This window comes from Muscardinus avellanarius, assembly GCF_963383645.1.
Source record: "Muscardinus avellanarius genome assembly, chromosome: 16".
NCBI lineage: Eukaryota > Metazoa > Chordata > Mammalia > Rodentia > Gliridae > Muscardinus > Muscardinus avellanarius.
The window spans coordinates 13,189,788-13,207,115 of record NC_137802.1 but is presented as its reverse complement, the minus strand read 5'-3'; the positions used below and the strand labels follow the sequence as shown (position 1 = coordinate 13,207,115).

General features: G+C 46.9%; 1 protein-coding gene across 1 annotated transcript in view; it reads right to left on the bottom strand.

The window, feature by feature from the left end:
* The window catches only part of LOC308275584 (myosin-13), a gene marked incomplete at both ends in the record, with an annotated part of 161,596 nt that overhangs the window by 88,192 nt on the left and 56,076 nt on the right, over positions 1 to 17,328 (bottom strand). The window contains 3 exons of the mRNA XM_080713946.1: positions 15,475 to 15,609; positions 17,019 to 17,114; positions 17,213 to 17,317. Of these exons, the coding sequence (XP_080570072.1) occupies positions 15,475 to 15,609; positions 17,019 to 17,114; positions 17,213 to 17,317 (336 nt within the window). The remainder of the gene's footprint in view (positions 1 to 15,474; positions 15,610 to 17,018; positions 17,115 to 17,212; positions 17,318 to 17,328) is intronic.

Here is a 17,328-nt window from a genome sequence, read left to right as displayed (position 1 = left end):
ATTAACATAAGTAATATATTTTTATGAAAAACTTTACTAAATAGGAACAAATGAGAAGTGTGACATTTACTGTATTTTGCAATTCTTTTTCATTTCTGATAATAAAATATACTGGACTCTGGTGTCTGCTTTAGTTTTGAACCTGTTATGGTAGGTTTTGTTTCTGTTTGTCTTGGCTAAAGTATGAGAAGAGAATTCAGTCTTACCTAGATATGTAGATAGAAAAGGAAGAAAATTTTAGTGACTTCTGAGGTAATTATAGATATTCATCTTTATACACCAAAATTTAAAAATTGGTAGATTCTTAAAAGATTAGTTGTAATACCACTACTGATACATTAAATCCATTGGCCTGCTGGGTATGGTGGCATACATCTGTAATCCCAGGATTTGGGAGGCTGAGACAGGATGATTGTAGGTTCAAGCCCAGCTTCAGCAGCTTAGCAAGGCCCTCCACAACTTACTGGGACCCTGCTTCCAAATAAAAGGAGAAAATAGTGTCGGGGGTATAGCTTAGAGGTTGAATGTCTCTGAGTTCAATCCTCAGCACTAAACAAACAGAGACAAACTATTGGTCTACCTTGCACTTTGAGTTGCTCTTGGACTAATGTGTGATTTTGTAGTATAGTGCCTTAATTTTATTTTTTTAATTTTTTTTTTTTTTGGTGGATCTGAGGGTGGAAACCAGGGGCATTCGACCTCTGAGCTACACCCCCTGCTCTTTTTTTTTTCTTTATTTTGAAGCAGGGTCTCGCTAAGTTGCAGAGGGCCTCACTGAGGGACTTAGGCTGTCCGTGAACCACGATCCTCCGGTCTCAGACTCCCCGAATGCTGGGATTACAAACGCGTGCCACCATACCTGGCTTTTATGGTGTCTTATTCACTGGGGAAATGTCAGCTCCTGAGTTAAGCAATCATTCCACATGCTGGTACAACATATGCATCTGCCCTAGCACTAGGAAATCAGCTGGGTGGAACTCATGGAGGAAGAGGCTTCTTTCCTCCCAGGTAGGAAGGAGCTTCTTAGAGCCATGAACCCAAACCCCATCCAAGGCCAGCATCCCTTCGGCATCCCCTGAAGGGAGGCTGCTCAGTCTCCATCTGAGCCGCCAGGTGACCTGCTTTGCCATTTGGCCTTGGGCAAGTCAGTTTCTTTCTCTCTCTAAAATAGCAATTATAGTTTAACGAGTGACTCACGGGGCTATCAGCTATCCTTAAGTCTAAGGGAGATGCACATTAGAGCGGTTTGTAAACAGTGAGCTCACCTGTGTTTGTGCAAGCAATTACATAGCTAAGTAACTACACTACATTGCAATTAAGATCGTTAAGTGTTAGGTCTTTCTTCTTCATGTTAAGGAGGATCTGAGTCCTGGAACTCTCATCCACTAGTCTGGACCTGTCTTCTAGCGTGGAGTAGTGCTTCTCACCGCCTGGTCCCTGGACCAGCAGCATCCGCATCACCTGGGAGCTTATTAGAAATGCACGTTCTAGCTGGGCGTGGCGGCACATGGTGGTCATCCCAGCATTCGGGAGGCTGAGACAGGAGGATCGTGGTTCGCAGACAGCCTCAGCTACTTAGTGAGGCCCTTTGCAACTCAGTGAGACCCTGTCTCAAAATAAAGAATAAAAAATAAGGCTGGGGGTGTAGCTCAAAGGTAGAATGCCTCTGGGTACCATCCCCAGTACTGCCAAAGAGCTAGAGCGAGAGAGAAAGAGAAATGCACATTCTCAGGTCCCGACATGGAATTACAGAATCAGAAACTCTGGGAGTGAGCCTTGGCAGTTTGTGTTTTAACCAGCCCACTGGGTAATTCTGAGACATGCTAGAGTTTGAGAACCTCTGATTTGAACACAGTCTCTCAAGTTTTCCACGGTAAAGGGATTTCCACCCCAGTCCGTGTGGACCCACCAGGCATGAGTACTGCCCAGTTCTGTAATGCGTCCAATTCACTGGGATGGGTGCCTGATTATAAACTTGGATGTCACCACAGTGTTAAATAGCTTTAAAAACTTCCAAACATGTTCAGTTTCTGTATTTGTCCCATGGAAGACCATTAACGGTTCAGAGATGAAAACTGGTCCCTGGACCATACCTGAATAGGAATGTTCCAGCTCTGGGCTCCTCAAGTTTCAGACACCCAGTTTCAGATCTCTTGGGGGGTCTTGTTAAGGTGCACAAGGGATTCACTGTGTCTGAGAAGGGCTTGAGATTTTGCCTACCTGCTCTCTCTCTCTCTCTCTCTCTCTCTCTCTCTCTCTCTTTTTCTCTTCTCTCTCTTCTCTCTCTCTCTCTCTCCTCTCTTCTCTCTCCCTCCCTCCTTTCTCTCTTTCTTTCTCTCTCTTTCTTTCTTTCTTTCTTTCTTTCTTTCTTTCTTTCTTTCCTGTTTTCCTTTCCTTTTCTCCCTCCCTCCTTCCTTCCCTTCCTGGTACTGAGAATTTAACCCAGGGCTATCCTCTGAGCTATACTCCCAGCCCTTTTCTATTTATAAATTTGAAACAGGGTCTTGCTAAATTGCTGAGAGCCTCACTAAGTTACTGAGGTTAGCTTTGAACCTGTCATCCTCCTGTCCCAGCCTCTCAAGTATGGGGATTATAGGTGTGTGCCCCCAAGTCCGGCTGAGATTTTGTGTCTCTAAGCACCCAGAGATGCTGATGCTGGACCACAAACCACACTTGGCACAGCAAGGTGCTAGACTAGAATCATGCAGAACATGTTCTCTTGTCTCACGAGTGTCTATCTCGGAATCGGAGACTAACCATCATGTTCCCACTTCCCAGGCTTTATATCTAGGCTAAATATAGCCAGTTTCCTCAACTGGTCTTTAGGAAGAAATGTCTCCACCTCTCCAGCCCCAGCTGAGGCTGCCTCTGTGTGGATGCTATTCGCTCTTCCTAAGCTGGTGCCTCCTCTTCGCCTGTCTGCCTTTCCCTCCTGGCATGATAGCTATTCCCTTCCGTGTTTCTCCTGGTCTGGCTCCAGCCCTGGGGGGATTTCCAGACTGCTCATGCTTTGAGGAAGCTCTTGAGGCCGGAGGAAAGAAATTGCCGCAGAGCTGGGCAGCATGAGTTGTATCTGCCTCCCTTGGACCCCGCCACCCGCTGCTGCGTCTCCGGTTCCCGCCGTCTTCTCCTGACGCCAGCCTGGCCCTTCCAGAGTCTCCTTAGTTCAACACAAATAGCCTGGGCTTTCCTTCCTCCACTCACTCCCCAAGATATCCTGGAGAACTCGGGGTAGGGAGGCAAAAGAGAGTGGAGAGTGGGGTCCTGCCTTTGCTGGGGAGAGGGGCTTTCTGACCAGGTCAGGATGCGGTAGCTATGGCGATGCACATTTCCTGGCACCCTTCTCCGGGATTCCCCATCACCCCTTACCCTGCCTCCTCCTGCATCCCAGGACGGCCCCGAGCCGGCCGTACTCCTCTAAAGCCAGCCTTGAGCCGAATCTTTGTTTTCCGAAGCTTCATAACATGCATTTCCTGGGAACGAGCAGAGGGGTTGAACCAGTCTCACTCCACAACATTGCAGCAAAAATTCATCCATCAAATTAGCAAAGAGTTTGCCTAGCCCCGAGGACAAAAACGCATAGGTAGACAACTTGACAAAATGGTATACAGCTTTACTGAGAAATAGAGACTCAGGTGTATTAAAACCTCCATTTCATGCCCTTGAATGTGGTCCAGGTCAGACCGAACACGTCAACATTAATTTTTTTCTGTTCCTGGGGATGGAACCCAGGGTTGTACTACCTCTGGGCTATGCCCCCAGCCCTATGTTGTTGTTGTTGTTTATTTTGAAATAGTGTCTCCCTAAGTTGCTGAGAGCCTTACTAAGTTGTCGAGGCTAGCCTTGACATTGTGATCCTCCTGTTTCAGCCTCCCAAACACTAGGACTGCTGGTGTGTGTCACCACGCCCAGCTCACAATGACATGGATTTTGCACGGCTATGATCAGTATGCAGATATTATATTGGGCTTCTGTCTTTAAACTTCTCTTAGTATACACACACACACACACACACACACACACACACACACATATATATATATATATATATATATATATATATATATATATATTATCTTGATATAGCCAAATACCATTTGTGCTTTTGCCTTTTAAAGCAAACATGACCTTCCAAGTCATCCTAGAATAACATGGGGTTCAAGCCTCATCATTTATTAGCTGTGTGACATTGCAATTTTTCCTTTTTTGTGTGTGTGGTACTGGGGTTCCTGGAAGCCCTTTCTACCTCCGGGATACACTCCCAGACCTATTTTATATTTTTATTTGGAAACAGGGTCTCATAAACCAGCGCGGCTGGCTTCGAACCTGTGCGATCCTCCTGTCTCCGCCTCCCAAGCAAGGGGATTACAGGCGTGCGCCACCACGCCCAGCTGCAATTTTTTCTTAACCTCCCTAAGCATCTATAAGACATGGAAAAGCTAAGAGCTGATAGCATAGGGGTATAATGCAAAATAAGACTATCCATGCAAAGCACTTAAAATAGCATCTGGTGCGTAATATGTGCCCAACTAACTTTAGCTACTGCCCCTGCGGTAATTAATGCCATAGTGTATTCAGGCAGTCCTTTATCACTAAGCATTTGAGGTTATTTTACTGACTTTATTATTACTTAAAAGCCATTATGAGTGATTATCCTTTTGGGCACCTGTAGGCATGGACAACTTCGTCTATGCGTAGAAGACCACCAAGGCTGTGCTTGTTCTTGATGGGGTTGACAGTTTAGCCGTGGAGGGAAACAGGGAAGTAAATTATTACAGTAAACAAAAAGCTCCTCTAGTATATTAGCCGGCTTTTACATCGCTGTGACTGAGTTACCTGATAAGCACAACTTAGACAAAGACAGGTGTATTTGGAGCTCCGGGTTGTGGAAAGAGAGAGAGAGAGAGAGAGAGAGAGAGAGAGAGAGAGAGAGAGAGGGAGGGAGGGAGGGAGGGAGGGAGGGAGGGAGGGAGGGAGGGAGGGGGAGAGGGAGAGGGAGAGGGAGAGGGAGAGGGAGAGGGAGAGGGAGAGGGAGAGGGAGAGGGAGGAGGGAGAGGGAGAGGGAGAGGGAGAGGGAGGAGGGAGGAGGGAGGAGAGAGGAGAGAGAGCCCAGTCATGCCCTCAGTGACCCACCTCCTCTTCCAGCCGAGTCCCACCTCCAAACCTGGCTGCACTGTCTAACACATGAGCTTCTCTGGGGACATTTTATACCCAAACCCTATCAGACGGGAAGCAAGGTGTGTTCTCTGAAGGCTGGAAGAGAGCATGTGAGGCAGGGGAGAGCCAGGAGCTCGCGATGGGAGAGGCTGACACATGAGAGGAAGCTGCGGTGTCTCTGGGAGGAGGATATTTCCAATTCTTGTCACTTATTTTACCTTCATGTCTCTTGTGCTTATAGTAGCTCCTTCATGGGTCCTCAGCTCAGTTTCTGTTTTATTTTGTGTTTTGGTGCTGGGGATTAAACCCAGGGATGTTCAACCTCTGAGCTAGACCCCTAGCCCTGTTTTATTACTATTATTATTATTATTATTATTATTTGGGTGGTACTGGGGTTCCTGGAAGCCCTTCTACCTCTGGGCTCCACTCCCAGACCTAATATATATATATATATATATATATATATATATATATATATATATTTTTTTTTTTTTTTTTTTTTTTTAAACAGGGTCTCTTACGCCAGTGCGGCTGGCTTCAAACCTGCACGATCCTCCTGTCTCCGCCTCCCAAGCGCGGGGATTACAAGCGTGTGCCACCATGCGCAGCTATTTATTGTTATTATTATTATTATTATTATTATTGTTATTATTATTGTTGTTGTTGTTGTTACTATTATTATTATATTTATTTTGTGTGTGTGCGGTACTGGGGATTGAACTTAGGGTCATTCTACCACTGAGCTACCTCCCAGCCTCATTTTTTTTAATTCTATATTTGGAAACAGGGTCTCACTAAGTTGTAGAGGGCCTCACTCAGTAGCTGAGGCTGACCACGAACCCGCGATCCTCCTGTCTCAGCCTCCCAAGCACTGGGATGACAAGCGTGCGCCACCACGTCCAGCTCATTCACGGTTGAGTGGACTTGCTGTCTGCTTGTTCTCTGATGGGTAAACTGCCCTGGGTGGCCCTGGGTCCACATCCCGGCCTTGAACAGATTTGGGTCCAGTTGTTTTGTCTGGCTCCACCCAGATCTCTCTTTCCTGACTCATGAGACAGGAAGTCTCTGGCTGCAGGGCAGCGGCTCTGAGCAATGGTCTCTTCATCCTCCTGTCAGCAGGGAGAGGCGCTGTGTGGAATGCAGGTCACTGGCTGAAGGGGAAATGATGTTAGATTAGGAGAAGCTGGGCTCTGAGCACCGGTGCTGAGGGATGTGTTACTTGTTCAATAGTGAGCTGGAGAAAGAGACACACCCTACATCTTAGATTTTTTTGTTTTTTTTATTTTTTATGTTTTTGTTATTGGGGATTGAACCCACAAGCATCCTACCTCTGAACTACAACCCCAGCCCTTTTTATTTACTTATTTTTTTTTATTTTGAGACAAGGTCTCATGAAATTACTGAGGCCGGCCTTGAACCTGTGGTCCTTCGATCGCAACCTCCCAAGTCCTGGGATTACAGGAATCTTTCATAGGACAAATGATCATGAGTATAAAAGAAAGGGAATTTCAGCTGGCATTTCTGGATAGCCCACTTTGTGACAGGGAGTTGACAGCCATAGAGTCGTTTTGTCTCCCCAGTGACCAATGGGAAGGGATGACCGGCCCAAGCTTAAGAGAAACAGGCTCTGCACGACCCACAGCCACAGGACTGGTAAGCCCTCACAAGGAACATCTGTTGTTGTTTTTTTCACTGCTGCTTCTGGGAATAGGAGCACTAAGAAACACCCCTCCTCACTCTCAATTCAAGGGGTTTGGGTGGGGCTGGCGCTACCCAAAGCTTCCAGGGTGAGCCCGTGACTCAGACCTGACCAATCAAACTCTACATCCTCCCACCACCTCCTGACCTTGAGCATGTGATTGTATTGGGCAATTTGAGCCAAGGAGAAGCAGCCCCAAAGTTTTTGCTGGAATTACCTTTAGGCTCCGAGCATAAAAATTTCAAGATCTTGGATGTCAGCATGACCATGAATTTTGTAATCACCATGAGCCAGGCTTCTTGGTAATACAGTTGATTTAGGGGGTAGCAGAGATGAGAGAAAAGAGATGAGAGAGAGAGAGAGGAGAGAGGATTTTTTGAAAGCCTAGATCCAACCACAAATCTGTGGACACAGTATGAAGATGGATGACTCTTAGAATTTCATTTAGGCAAACCAATAAATTTTCTTATTTTTTGCCCAGACACTTGCAGCTGGCTTTCTGATACTGCTGAAGAAGTCAGCAGAGCTGTGACTTAGAAGGTATTTCTCACCTTCCTCTCCACCCTCCCTCCCTCCTCTGCAATCTGCAGAATGTAGATCCCCAGGTTTTTCAACTTGCTACCTTAATTAAACTGACCTCATGGGACCAGTGCGAGGTTGTTGGGCAGGGTTGGCCCTACCTCCTGCAGTACCTCTCTATGCAGAATCACAGATTTGTTTTTACTTGAATTTCATTGGTTCCATTCAGTGGTATGCTGATAAATGCTCAACAAAGTAGCAAACAACTGCGACATAGGGTTTGCCAATTTCCCTAGTGTAAATATTCTTGCCCTGGCCAATTTTATGCTAAAAGCATGGTATGACTGCTTGTGAAAAAGAGAAGTGTACCCTTCTATAGATAGAATCCCCACCGCACAGGTTTGGCAATGGTAGATAACCTCAAGAGATTATAGGTAATAAGAAAATATAGTGGGAAATTATGAAGTTATATTTAAATATTTGTTGCTGAGTGTGGTGGCAAGCACCTGTAATTCCAGGACTTGGGAGGCCGAGAAGAAAGGATTGGAGGTCTGAGGCTAGCACATAAATAAAATAAAAATAAAAAACAAAATAAAAAATAAAATAAAAAACAAAATACAGCCGGGGGTGTAGACTAGAGGTCAACTCCCCCAACCCAGGTTCAATCCCCAGTATCACACACAAAAAGTTGTTAATCTTAATTTTTAATATAACCTACTTAATCATAATTTTATGTAATTCAACTTTGTGTGTGTGTGTGGTACTGGAGTGGTACCCAGGAGCATTTTATCTCTGAGCTACACCCCCAGCCCAATTTTTAAATTCTTTCTTTCTTTCTTTCTTTCTTTCTTTCTTATTTATTTTTTTTTTGGTGGTACTGGGGTTCCTGGAAGCCCTTCTATCTCTGGGCTACACTCCCAGCCCTATTTTTATATTTTTATTTAGAAACAGGGTCTCTTAAGCCAGCGAGGCTGGCTTCAAACCTGTGTAATCCTCCTGTCTCCGCCTCCAAAGCGCAGGGATTACAAGCGTGCGCCAACACGCCCGGTTTATTCTTTATTTTTTGAAATAGGGTCTCACTGAGTTGCAAAGGGCCTCACTAAGTAGCTGAGTCTGTCCTTGAACCACGATCCTCCTGTCTCAGCCCCCCAAATGCTGGTATTACAAGCATGTGCCACCACACCCAGCTTAATTTAACTTTTTAACAATGTTTAGAGCCCGGTGTGGTGGTGCACACTTGTAATCCCCGCGCTTGGGAGGGTGAGACAGGAGGATCGTGCTGGTTTGGAGCCAGCCTTGCTGGCTTAAGAGACCCTGTTTCCAAATTAAAGAAATAGGTCTGGGAGTGTAGCCTGGAGGTAGAAGGGCTTCCAGGAACCCCAGTACCACCCCTCCCCCAAAAAAAGAAAAAAAAAAACAATGTTTAGGTTTGAAAAGCAGCTCGTGAAGTTCCTGGAAGTTTTCCGATTGTCTCTGTGAGCTGGTTTTAGCGCACTGTTGATCTCATTTAGATCCAGATGGGAAGGACTGCCTCTTGAAGGGTTCAGGAGCTTCCAATGAAGAACTCTGCTGGTGTGCAATGATAGTGAATGCATCACTACTTCTGTGAACGGGATCTGTGACCCAGAGATGTCCACAAATACCTGTGTGGTAGCATTCTTCCTAGCACGGCCAGTTGGTCCTATTACACAACAAGAACCATACGCCAGAGAAATAGATGCACACCCAAATTATACTATGAAGGGTCTTTGGGGAAAAGACTCTTTACAAGGGCGTGGACAGGTGTATGGAAAATGCAGGGATGCAGTAGACTCCAGGTCTAGGTGAACTTCTTTTTGTTGTTGTTGTAGATGATGCTAAGAATTGAACCCAGAACCTCATGTATGCTAGGCAAGTGATCTACCATTGAGCTACATCTCCAGCCCCACACTCCAGGTTTCATAGCTCAGGACTCTGTTACCATTCCAAGATCTGAAAGTGCAAGCATTGGAAGAGGGACCAGTTACCAGAACCTGGAGTCAGGTAGGACTGGGGGGCTGTGCTAACAGGCAACGAGTGCGTGGTTCTAGGGAAGGACAATGGGAATGCATGCCGATCTCCTCTTTCCCTTCTCTTTTATCCTCACTCACCCCAAAGCCAGAGGGCAACAGAGCCCACTAGAGTCACCTTCCTGAGGGCACTTAGCAGGGGAGAAGGGGGTGAAGATCACCCAGGGTCACATGGCACAGTTCTGCCCTTGGGCAACTTGCTGGAGAGTAGACAGCTGGTCCTTCATCTTGAGCCTAGGGAAAGAATCAGAGGCTTTGGTTTAGGGGCTGCCATATGCCACCTCTGTCCTAGAGATTTTCAGAGTGTGGTCACTCACCCTTGCTGGGAACAAGGGGCTGCTTGCAAATGTGTGTTGCTTTGCCCCCTAGGGATGGCACATCTCTTCTGCCCTCGCACAGGTCCCTGGGATGAAGAGAATGAGGTTTGTGGAGCAGATTGTGGCCATGGTCCTGTGCTCTGTGGCCAGGGCCATCATCAGAAATGGCTCTCTCTGTCCAGCCAGTCCTCACCCCAAATCTCAAGATTCTATAGGTCCTTTCCTGTGGATCTCAGTTGTAGGGACCTCCGGTCTGGGAGCTGGGAGGCTGGGCTCTCTGGCTCTGAACACTATATCCTGAGGGGTGACCAGACTGTACCACTAATCTAAATTTTATCTTCTTCAAAACGAGGGACCTGGACCAAAGATCATGATCCCAACTGGCTTCAAATATCCAATCCGGGTGTTTATGGTTTAATCTCTAGCTTATTTACATGATGAAAAGCATCTCCTCACATGGCCAGGAGGTGGCAGCAAAGTCCTGTTTTGGAGGCGGCCTGCGGCCAGGGCAGGCTATGCTCTCCAAGGGCCAAGAGTTTGGTGGCTAGGTTTTACTGCTGAATAATATAATCAACAGCAACCAGAGAAGAATTATGACTACCGTTGTTAGTAAAACAGCAGCAACACTGCCACCTTTGGTGTGTGGATAGTATTGCATAATCAAGGAGGTATCTTTGCACACCATCCCATGGGAACCTGGTCATAGTTCATTGTGTAGGTAGGTAAGGCCGTGTTGAGGGTCAGCAGCATTTTCTAACTTGCCCAAGGGCCTCCATGAAGTCTGAATGTTCCAGGACAGCTCCAGGCCTTTGTGCTTCATGCTGGGCATTCACTCCCTACAAAACCGGGTTGAGGTCCCAAGGCAAGGTCCCCTCTACTTCCCTTGGCATTTGGCAGAAGAGTCCGCAGGGCCAGCGGTACCCAGTCCAGGCTGAGGGCTCAGTATTGGTTTCTAGCCACCAGTTGGGACTTGACACGTAGATGCCAGGGAGGGAAACTCAGGAAAACCTATCTTCATTCCCTCTTCTTTCTTCCAGTCCCCAGAAAAGAAATGGAAATTTATCTTTCTTTGTTTATCCTCCCATTGAGGCATCACTAGCGTCTAGGTTTGAAGGCTCTTCATTCATTCATTCATTTTTCAATAATCAGGATTCTGATGAACTGGAAGACACTGTCATATACTATGAAAGACATGGGAATGTTCTTTCTCTTTTAGCTCAGAAATCTGGGGCCCAGAAACTAGGACATAGGGCCCAATTGAGTCCAGGGATATTTGGGGAGTGGGGTGGCTTCTTCTTGGAAAGTCTCAGGTGAACTTGGGAGTATTTGAGAAGATAGAACGTAAATTTGGTTTTCTTGGGGTGTTTTCTTGGGGTGTTGGGGAGGAGCGATTCCTTAGGAAAAAATTTTAATGATCCCCAACACGGTATATTAATACCTCAAACCAGAGGAAACCCCTTAGAGACACAGTCAAAGCCCCAACTGTGGCCCATCTGGGCCCCCATCTTGGGCTTTGCTCCCTCCTGAGGCCACATCTCAACCCTCCCTGTCAAGATAAAATGTTATCTAAGTGTTTGCTCTATGCCAGGTTCCAGGCCAAGTGCTCTGATTGCATTTTCTTATTTATTTATCATACCACTCCCACAGTATAAGTTGTGATAGTCTATCTGACATGTGAGAAAACTGGGGATAAGTCATGCAGTAACTTTCCCAGAATCCCAAAGTTAGCAAGGTAGAGGTGCCATAGTTTGGATCTGGAGTGTCCCCCAAAGCTCATGTGTTGGAGATGTGGCCTTCAGTGCAGCAATGCTCAGAGGTGGGGCCCCAAGGCAGTGAAGACAACCAACCATGCACTGAAATCTCCAAAACTGTGAGCCAAACATACATCTTTCCTTCTCTAAGCTGTTCTTGTCAGGTATTTTGGTCATAGTAGTGTTAATATAACTAACAAAGTAGGGAAGGATGGACACTCGCAGGGTGGGCTCCCGGGCTATTACTATTATAGCTCGTGTACGAGCAGAGGGAAAACCCATCATTGCGAGACTCTATGTCCTGTTCATGGAGCCTGAAGAGCTACAATCTCATTTCCTTCTCAAAACATTGAGCAGGTCAAAACTTGTCTGCGTTACCTCTAAAGAATGAAGATATTAATACCTACCTATCTCTTGACAGGCCTCCTGGGATGCTGAAACGGAAAAGAGAAATATGGGCACGAACACTCCGCATGATACAAAATTGTTTTGCGAACTTGAAATAATATAATTGCTCTTATTTGGAGGGCCATGGGGGTAGCAGGAGTGTGGGACTAGGGTTCAGTTGTCTGGGGGTTGGGGGGGACTTTGAGAAGGTTGCGTCGCCCTCCTGGCTTCAGATTCCTTGACTATAAAAGTAGATGATGGTTGTGGTGGTGAGATGTTGATGGTGGTGGTAACCATGGTGGTGGCGAGGATGGTGGTGATAGTATGGATTGATGATGGTGAGAATGGTGGTGGTGGTAATGATGATGGTAATGAGAATGGTGGTGGTGAGAATGGTGGTGATGATGGTACTGGTGGTGGGAGGGATTGATGGTGATGTTGGTGGTGGTAATGTCAGAAGCAAGTGACCTCAGAGTCATTTACCATGACTACCACTGCTACCAATCTTCCCCTTCTGACTTCACCGTGTCAAAAGCATTTGGTGCGGGCTGGCGAGGAGATAGAAAGGAGAATCGAGAAGGCGTGATCTACAGTGGTAGATGATAACACTTCTTTCAGTGCCCGGGACGTAGTAAGTCTGTACATGCTACTAGGTAATGGAAGTTATGAATTTTTTAGTATATGTGTTGCTGAAGTGAGCTCAAGGAAGCTATGAATTTTTTAAACACTTTTATTGAGCTGTAATTCACGTTCCATTCAGCTCATCCATTCAACGTGTAAAACTCAATGGCTTTTAATATATAAAGAGTTGCACATCCCTGACCACAATGAATTTAAGAACATTTTCATTATCCCAAAAAGAAATCTTGCACCCCTTTGCCATCACCCCAACCCCCATCCCTCTCCATGAAGCTGTGATTTTTATTGGTATCCACCTTACAGAATTAGGAAATTGAGGCTAAGAGAGAAGTCCAGCTTGCCCAAGGCCACATAGCTGGAATGTGGTAGTATCAGGATTCCAATCAGGCTTGCCAGAATCCAAAGCCCAAGCTCCTGACCACACAGGTCAGTTTGACCAGTGAGGAAACTCATGTTTAGAGAACACATGGCCAACCCAAGGCCACACAGCTGCTGTTGTTAAGTGCTCAGTCAGAGGTTCAGATTTTTTTTTAATTATTATTATTTTTTGTAGTACTGGGGTTCCTGGAAACCCTTCTACCTCCGGGCTATACTCCCAGACCTATTTTTATATTTTTATTTGGAAACAGGGTCTCTTAAGCCAGCATAGCTGGCTTTGAACCTGTGCAATCCTCCTGTCTCCGCCTCCCAAGAGCAGGGATTACAAACGTGCGCCACCACGCCCGGCTGGAGGTTCAGATTTAGACTTAGCTCCTAATCCATTCCTAGTGGCTCACATTCCATTGTCCTATGACCCTTCAGGTCAATGGAAGCTTGACCTGAACATACTATCTATATCCATGATAAAGTCTTACTCGGACTTTTCAAAAGAGGAAATCTTGTCGGAGGAAAGTTCAGGATATGATGCTAAGTGAATAAGTCAGATGCTTGATGGTCCAAGAAAGAGACCTGAAACTAAAGCAGCTACTATATTGCTGGAGAAGGAAAATGGCATCTGGGCCCAGCCTCAGCCTGGACTCTGAAAGTTAATGGCTTAGCTGCTCCCTTTGTCTTTTGGTCTGGGCACCCTGAGGAAGATCCTTACAGGCAGAGAGGAGCTACTCTATTTGGAAGGAGGAGTGAGGTGGTCCCTGGGCCCCAGCCCATTTTTTTCCACCCAAGGCACCTGTCTGGATGAATGGGACCACACCACCTGTTGAGGTGTTATGGAGAACTGTGTTGGGCATGAAAGACTTGTACAACACTGTCCCTAAAAGAGATAGAATAGAAAAACGGAGTTGTTTGCTGGGAGTCTGGGATCCCCATAGCTTAGTTTCCACTCTGCTGTGAACAACAATGGTCAGAGGCCTAATTTATATGGGCACCAGTGTCCCAACTGTAAATTTAGTAGGAAAAGGAGAAACTAAACTTGCAAGGATTATAAATTCCTAGGAAAAATATGCTATAATTATTTGAAAGGCTCCTCCCTTCCTGCCTGCATTTATTTTGAGGTTTAATTGACAAATACTAATTGTATTTAAGTATACAATTTGAGGGGTGTGTGTGAGTATGTGTGTGTGTGTGTATGTGTGTGTGTGTGCGCACGCGCGCGTGCACGCACATGCATGCTGCAGACTGAACTGAGGGCCTGCTGGTCTCCAGAACTTATTCCTCTTGCATAAACTTTTCTACTCTGTGGTCAACGTTCCCCATCTCACCCAATTCCGAGCCCCCGACGACCACCATACCAGTCTCTGCTTCTATGGCGTTGGCTACTTTGGATTCCACGTATAAATGAGATCGCATACTATTTGTCCTTTTGCGTCTGACTTATTCACTTAGCACCGTGTCCTGAAGTTTCCTCCGTGGTGTCACAAACGGCAAGATTTCCTTTTTTGAAAAGGCCGTGTAAGACTTTATCACGGATAGAGATGGTATGTTTTCATTTTCCATCTACCCATCCATAGACACTGAGTTTGTTTGCACTGGTTGGCTATGGTGAATAACATTTCAGTGAATAGAGGGTGCAGACAGTGTTTCAAGAGCCTCATTTAATTTAATTTCCCTTAGATTTATACCCAGAGGTGAGAGCAATGGACCACAAAATCATACCATCTTTAGGGTTTTTTTGGTGGTACTGGGGTTCCTGGAAACACTTCTACCTCCGGGCTACACTCCCAGACCTATTTTTATACTTTTTATTTGGAAACAGGGTCTCTTAAGCCAGTGCGGCTGGCTTCCAACCTGTGCGATCCTCCTGTCTCTGCCTCCCAAGTGCGGGGATTTCAACCATGCCTGGCCTCAGCCTTCTTCTATAAACATGCCCTGCCACGCCTGGCCTCCTTATTTATTTTCTATATTTATAATAGAGGAGTCAAGAAACTAAAAATGAAACCCGCAAAGGAGGGATGGACCATGATAACAGACAGAGTGGAGCCAGGAATCCAAGTATTTAGGAGAATTTATTTCTCATGTGAAGGTTCCCCCCAATTCTCCGGGAGGTGTCCCATGGTGATGAGCCTCAGGAGGGCCTCATTCTTCCATCTTCTGTGGGAGAGAAAAAAAACAAAAACAAAAAAACACAGGCAGGAAATGAATCAGACTCACCGGGAGGCTGAACATTGCCTCCAAACAGAGCAGATGGAGAGGCTGGAACTTCAGAGAAGTGGCATTCAGGAATGGCTTGGTTTTACCCTATACATGGTGAAAAACAGGCCATCCTAGCTAGTGAGGGTGGGACAAGTCCTCTGGAAATCAGGAACTTCCTGAAAAGCACCTCTAGCAAAGGGACAGGCAGGGAGGACACCACTGCTCATTTTCTGTATATCTTGGTACACCAGAGTCTTTGTCAGACTAGCAGAATCTGTGAGTGCGTGGCTGGCAGCAGGGATGAGGGGACCCAGAGGCATGCTCCAAGCTCTCCCTGGGGTCTGTTGGTCCCCAGGGTCTCAGGACCTGTCTCCGGTATCTGCTTTTACCTGGCTTCCCACATCTCGGCTCTTGGCCCTCAGCTTGTTGACCTGGGACTCAGCTATGTCTGCCCTCTCCTCGGCTTCTTCCAGCTCGTGTTGGACCCTCCGGCACCTGGACAGCTGCGTGTTGGCTTGCTCCTCCTGAATGGAAGATGTAGGGCGGGGGTGAAGCTCTCAGTGTGTGACTCTGGGGCTCCAGGGAGACCAAGGACCAAGAGGTTATGGGCCCTGGATTACCCGGTGGCAGGGAGGGAAGGTAAGCTGAGTTTGCCAAAGTGTGAGGACAGTGTTCTCAGTCTGGGGCCGTGTCCACTGACTGGGGTCACCTTGAATTTCTGCTGTCCCTCCTAGAACCACTTCTTGCCCCCCTGAATGCCTTCTCTATGATCTCTTTTCCATTGAGCTCTTTGGAGAAGACCTAAATCCAGAAATCTCCAAAGGCACTTAAAGGTCTCAGAGACGAATGGCCCAGGCTTCCGCCTAGTATCATGTGTCTGGGGCCAGTCATGGTAAGGGTCTTTGGGGGGTGTTATCCAAGGGCTGCTGGCTAATGTGGCTCTCTGGTCTCCCACCCAGCCTGGCCAAACCTGCTGGATGGTACCCATTCAACGTGCATCATCTCTTCCTCCACATAACCAGTCAAATACGCTTCCCTGTGGTCAGGATGGGACCAGGGCAAGTGGGGTGCAGTGGGGTGATGTTATCCGGATGAGGTGTCTCAGGGTAGGTCGAGGGGGTGAGGATGCTGGTCGGTGGATGGGATGGTTGGGGGGAGAGTTGGGATGATATGAGGCCAGCAGGTTGGGCTTGGATGCTCTGGGATGGACAGAGAGAGTCAGGATGGGGGTAAAGCAAGATGGGTGAGGGCTGAATGGAGGGTGGACGTAGCTGGAACAAGTCAGGTGAGGTGAGAAGCCAAAGAGGTGGGAGGGAAGAGATGAGGGCAGGTGTCTCTGTTTATATGTGTAAATGCAAACTCAGGTTCCCTGGATGATTCTTTTTTACTTCCTCAATTTTTTTTTTCTTTTAGTAGTAATGAGGATTAAACCTAGGCACATTCTATCTCTTGAGTTATGCCCCCAGCCCTTTATTTTATTTTATTTTATTTTATTTATTTTGCAGTACTGGGGATGAAACCCAGGGGCATTCTACCTCCAAGTGACACCCCAGCCCTAATTTTTTATTTTTTGAAACAGGGTCTCACTGAATTGCAAAGGGCCTCACTAAGTAGATGAGGCTGTCCATGAACCACGATCCTCCTGCCTCAGCCTCCCAAATGCTAGGTTTACAAGCATGCTGAGTCACCACGCCCGGCTTGGCCCTTTTTATTTTGAAACAGGGTCTTACTACGTAGTTGAGGGGCTTGCTAAGTGGCTGAGGCTGGCTGCGAACCTGTGATCCTCTGTCTCAGCCTCCCAAGCACTGGGATCACAGGTGTGTGCCACTTGAGTCCAGCTCCTTGGATAATTCTCAACAGGCCCTTGTTCTCACTCAGGCCTGTGGGGACACCGAAGCAGGTGTGGGCACTCCCAGGGACTCCTTGAACTCACCGCCTCCTCCGCCTGCCTCTTGTAAGACTTCACTTTGGACTGTAGCTTGTCCACCAGGTCCTGGAGCCGGAGAATATTCTTGCGGTCCTCCTCTGCCTGCCAAGGGAACATCCGTGGTAGGGATCCACAAACCCGTGGCTTCTACTGATGGCGTCTGGCCCATGCAATGTTCCCCAAGGCTCCGGAGACTCTACCTGGTAAGTCATTTCCTTGACCTTGCGTTCGTATTTGTGGGCCCCCTTCAGAGCTTCGGCGCCCCGCTTCTGCTCGGCGTCCAGCTCGCTTTCCAACTCCCGCACCTGGGTAGGGC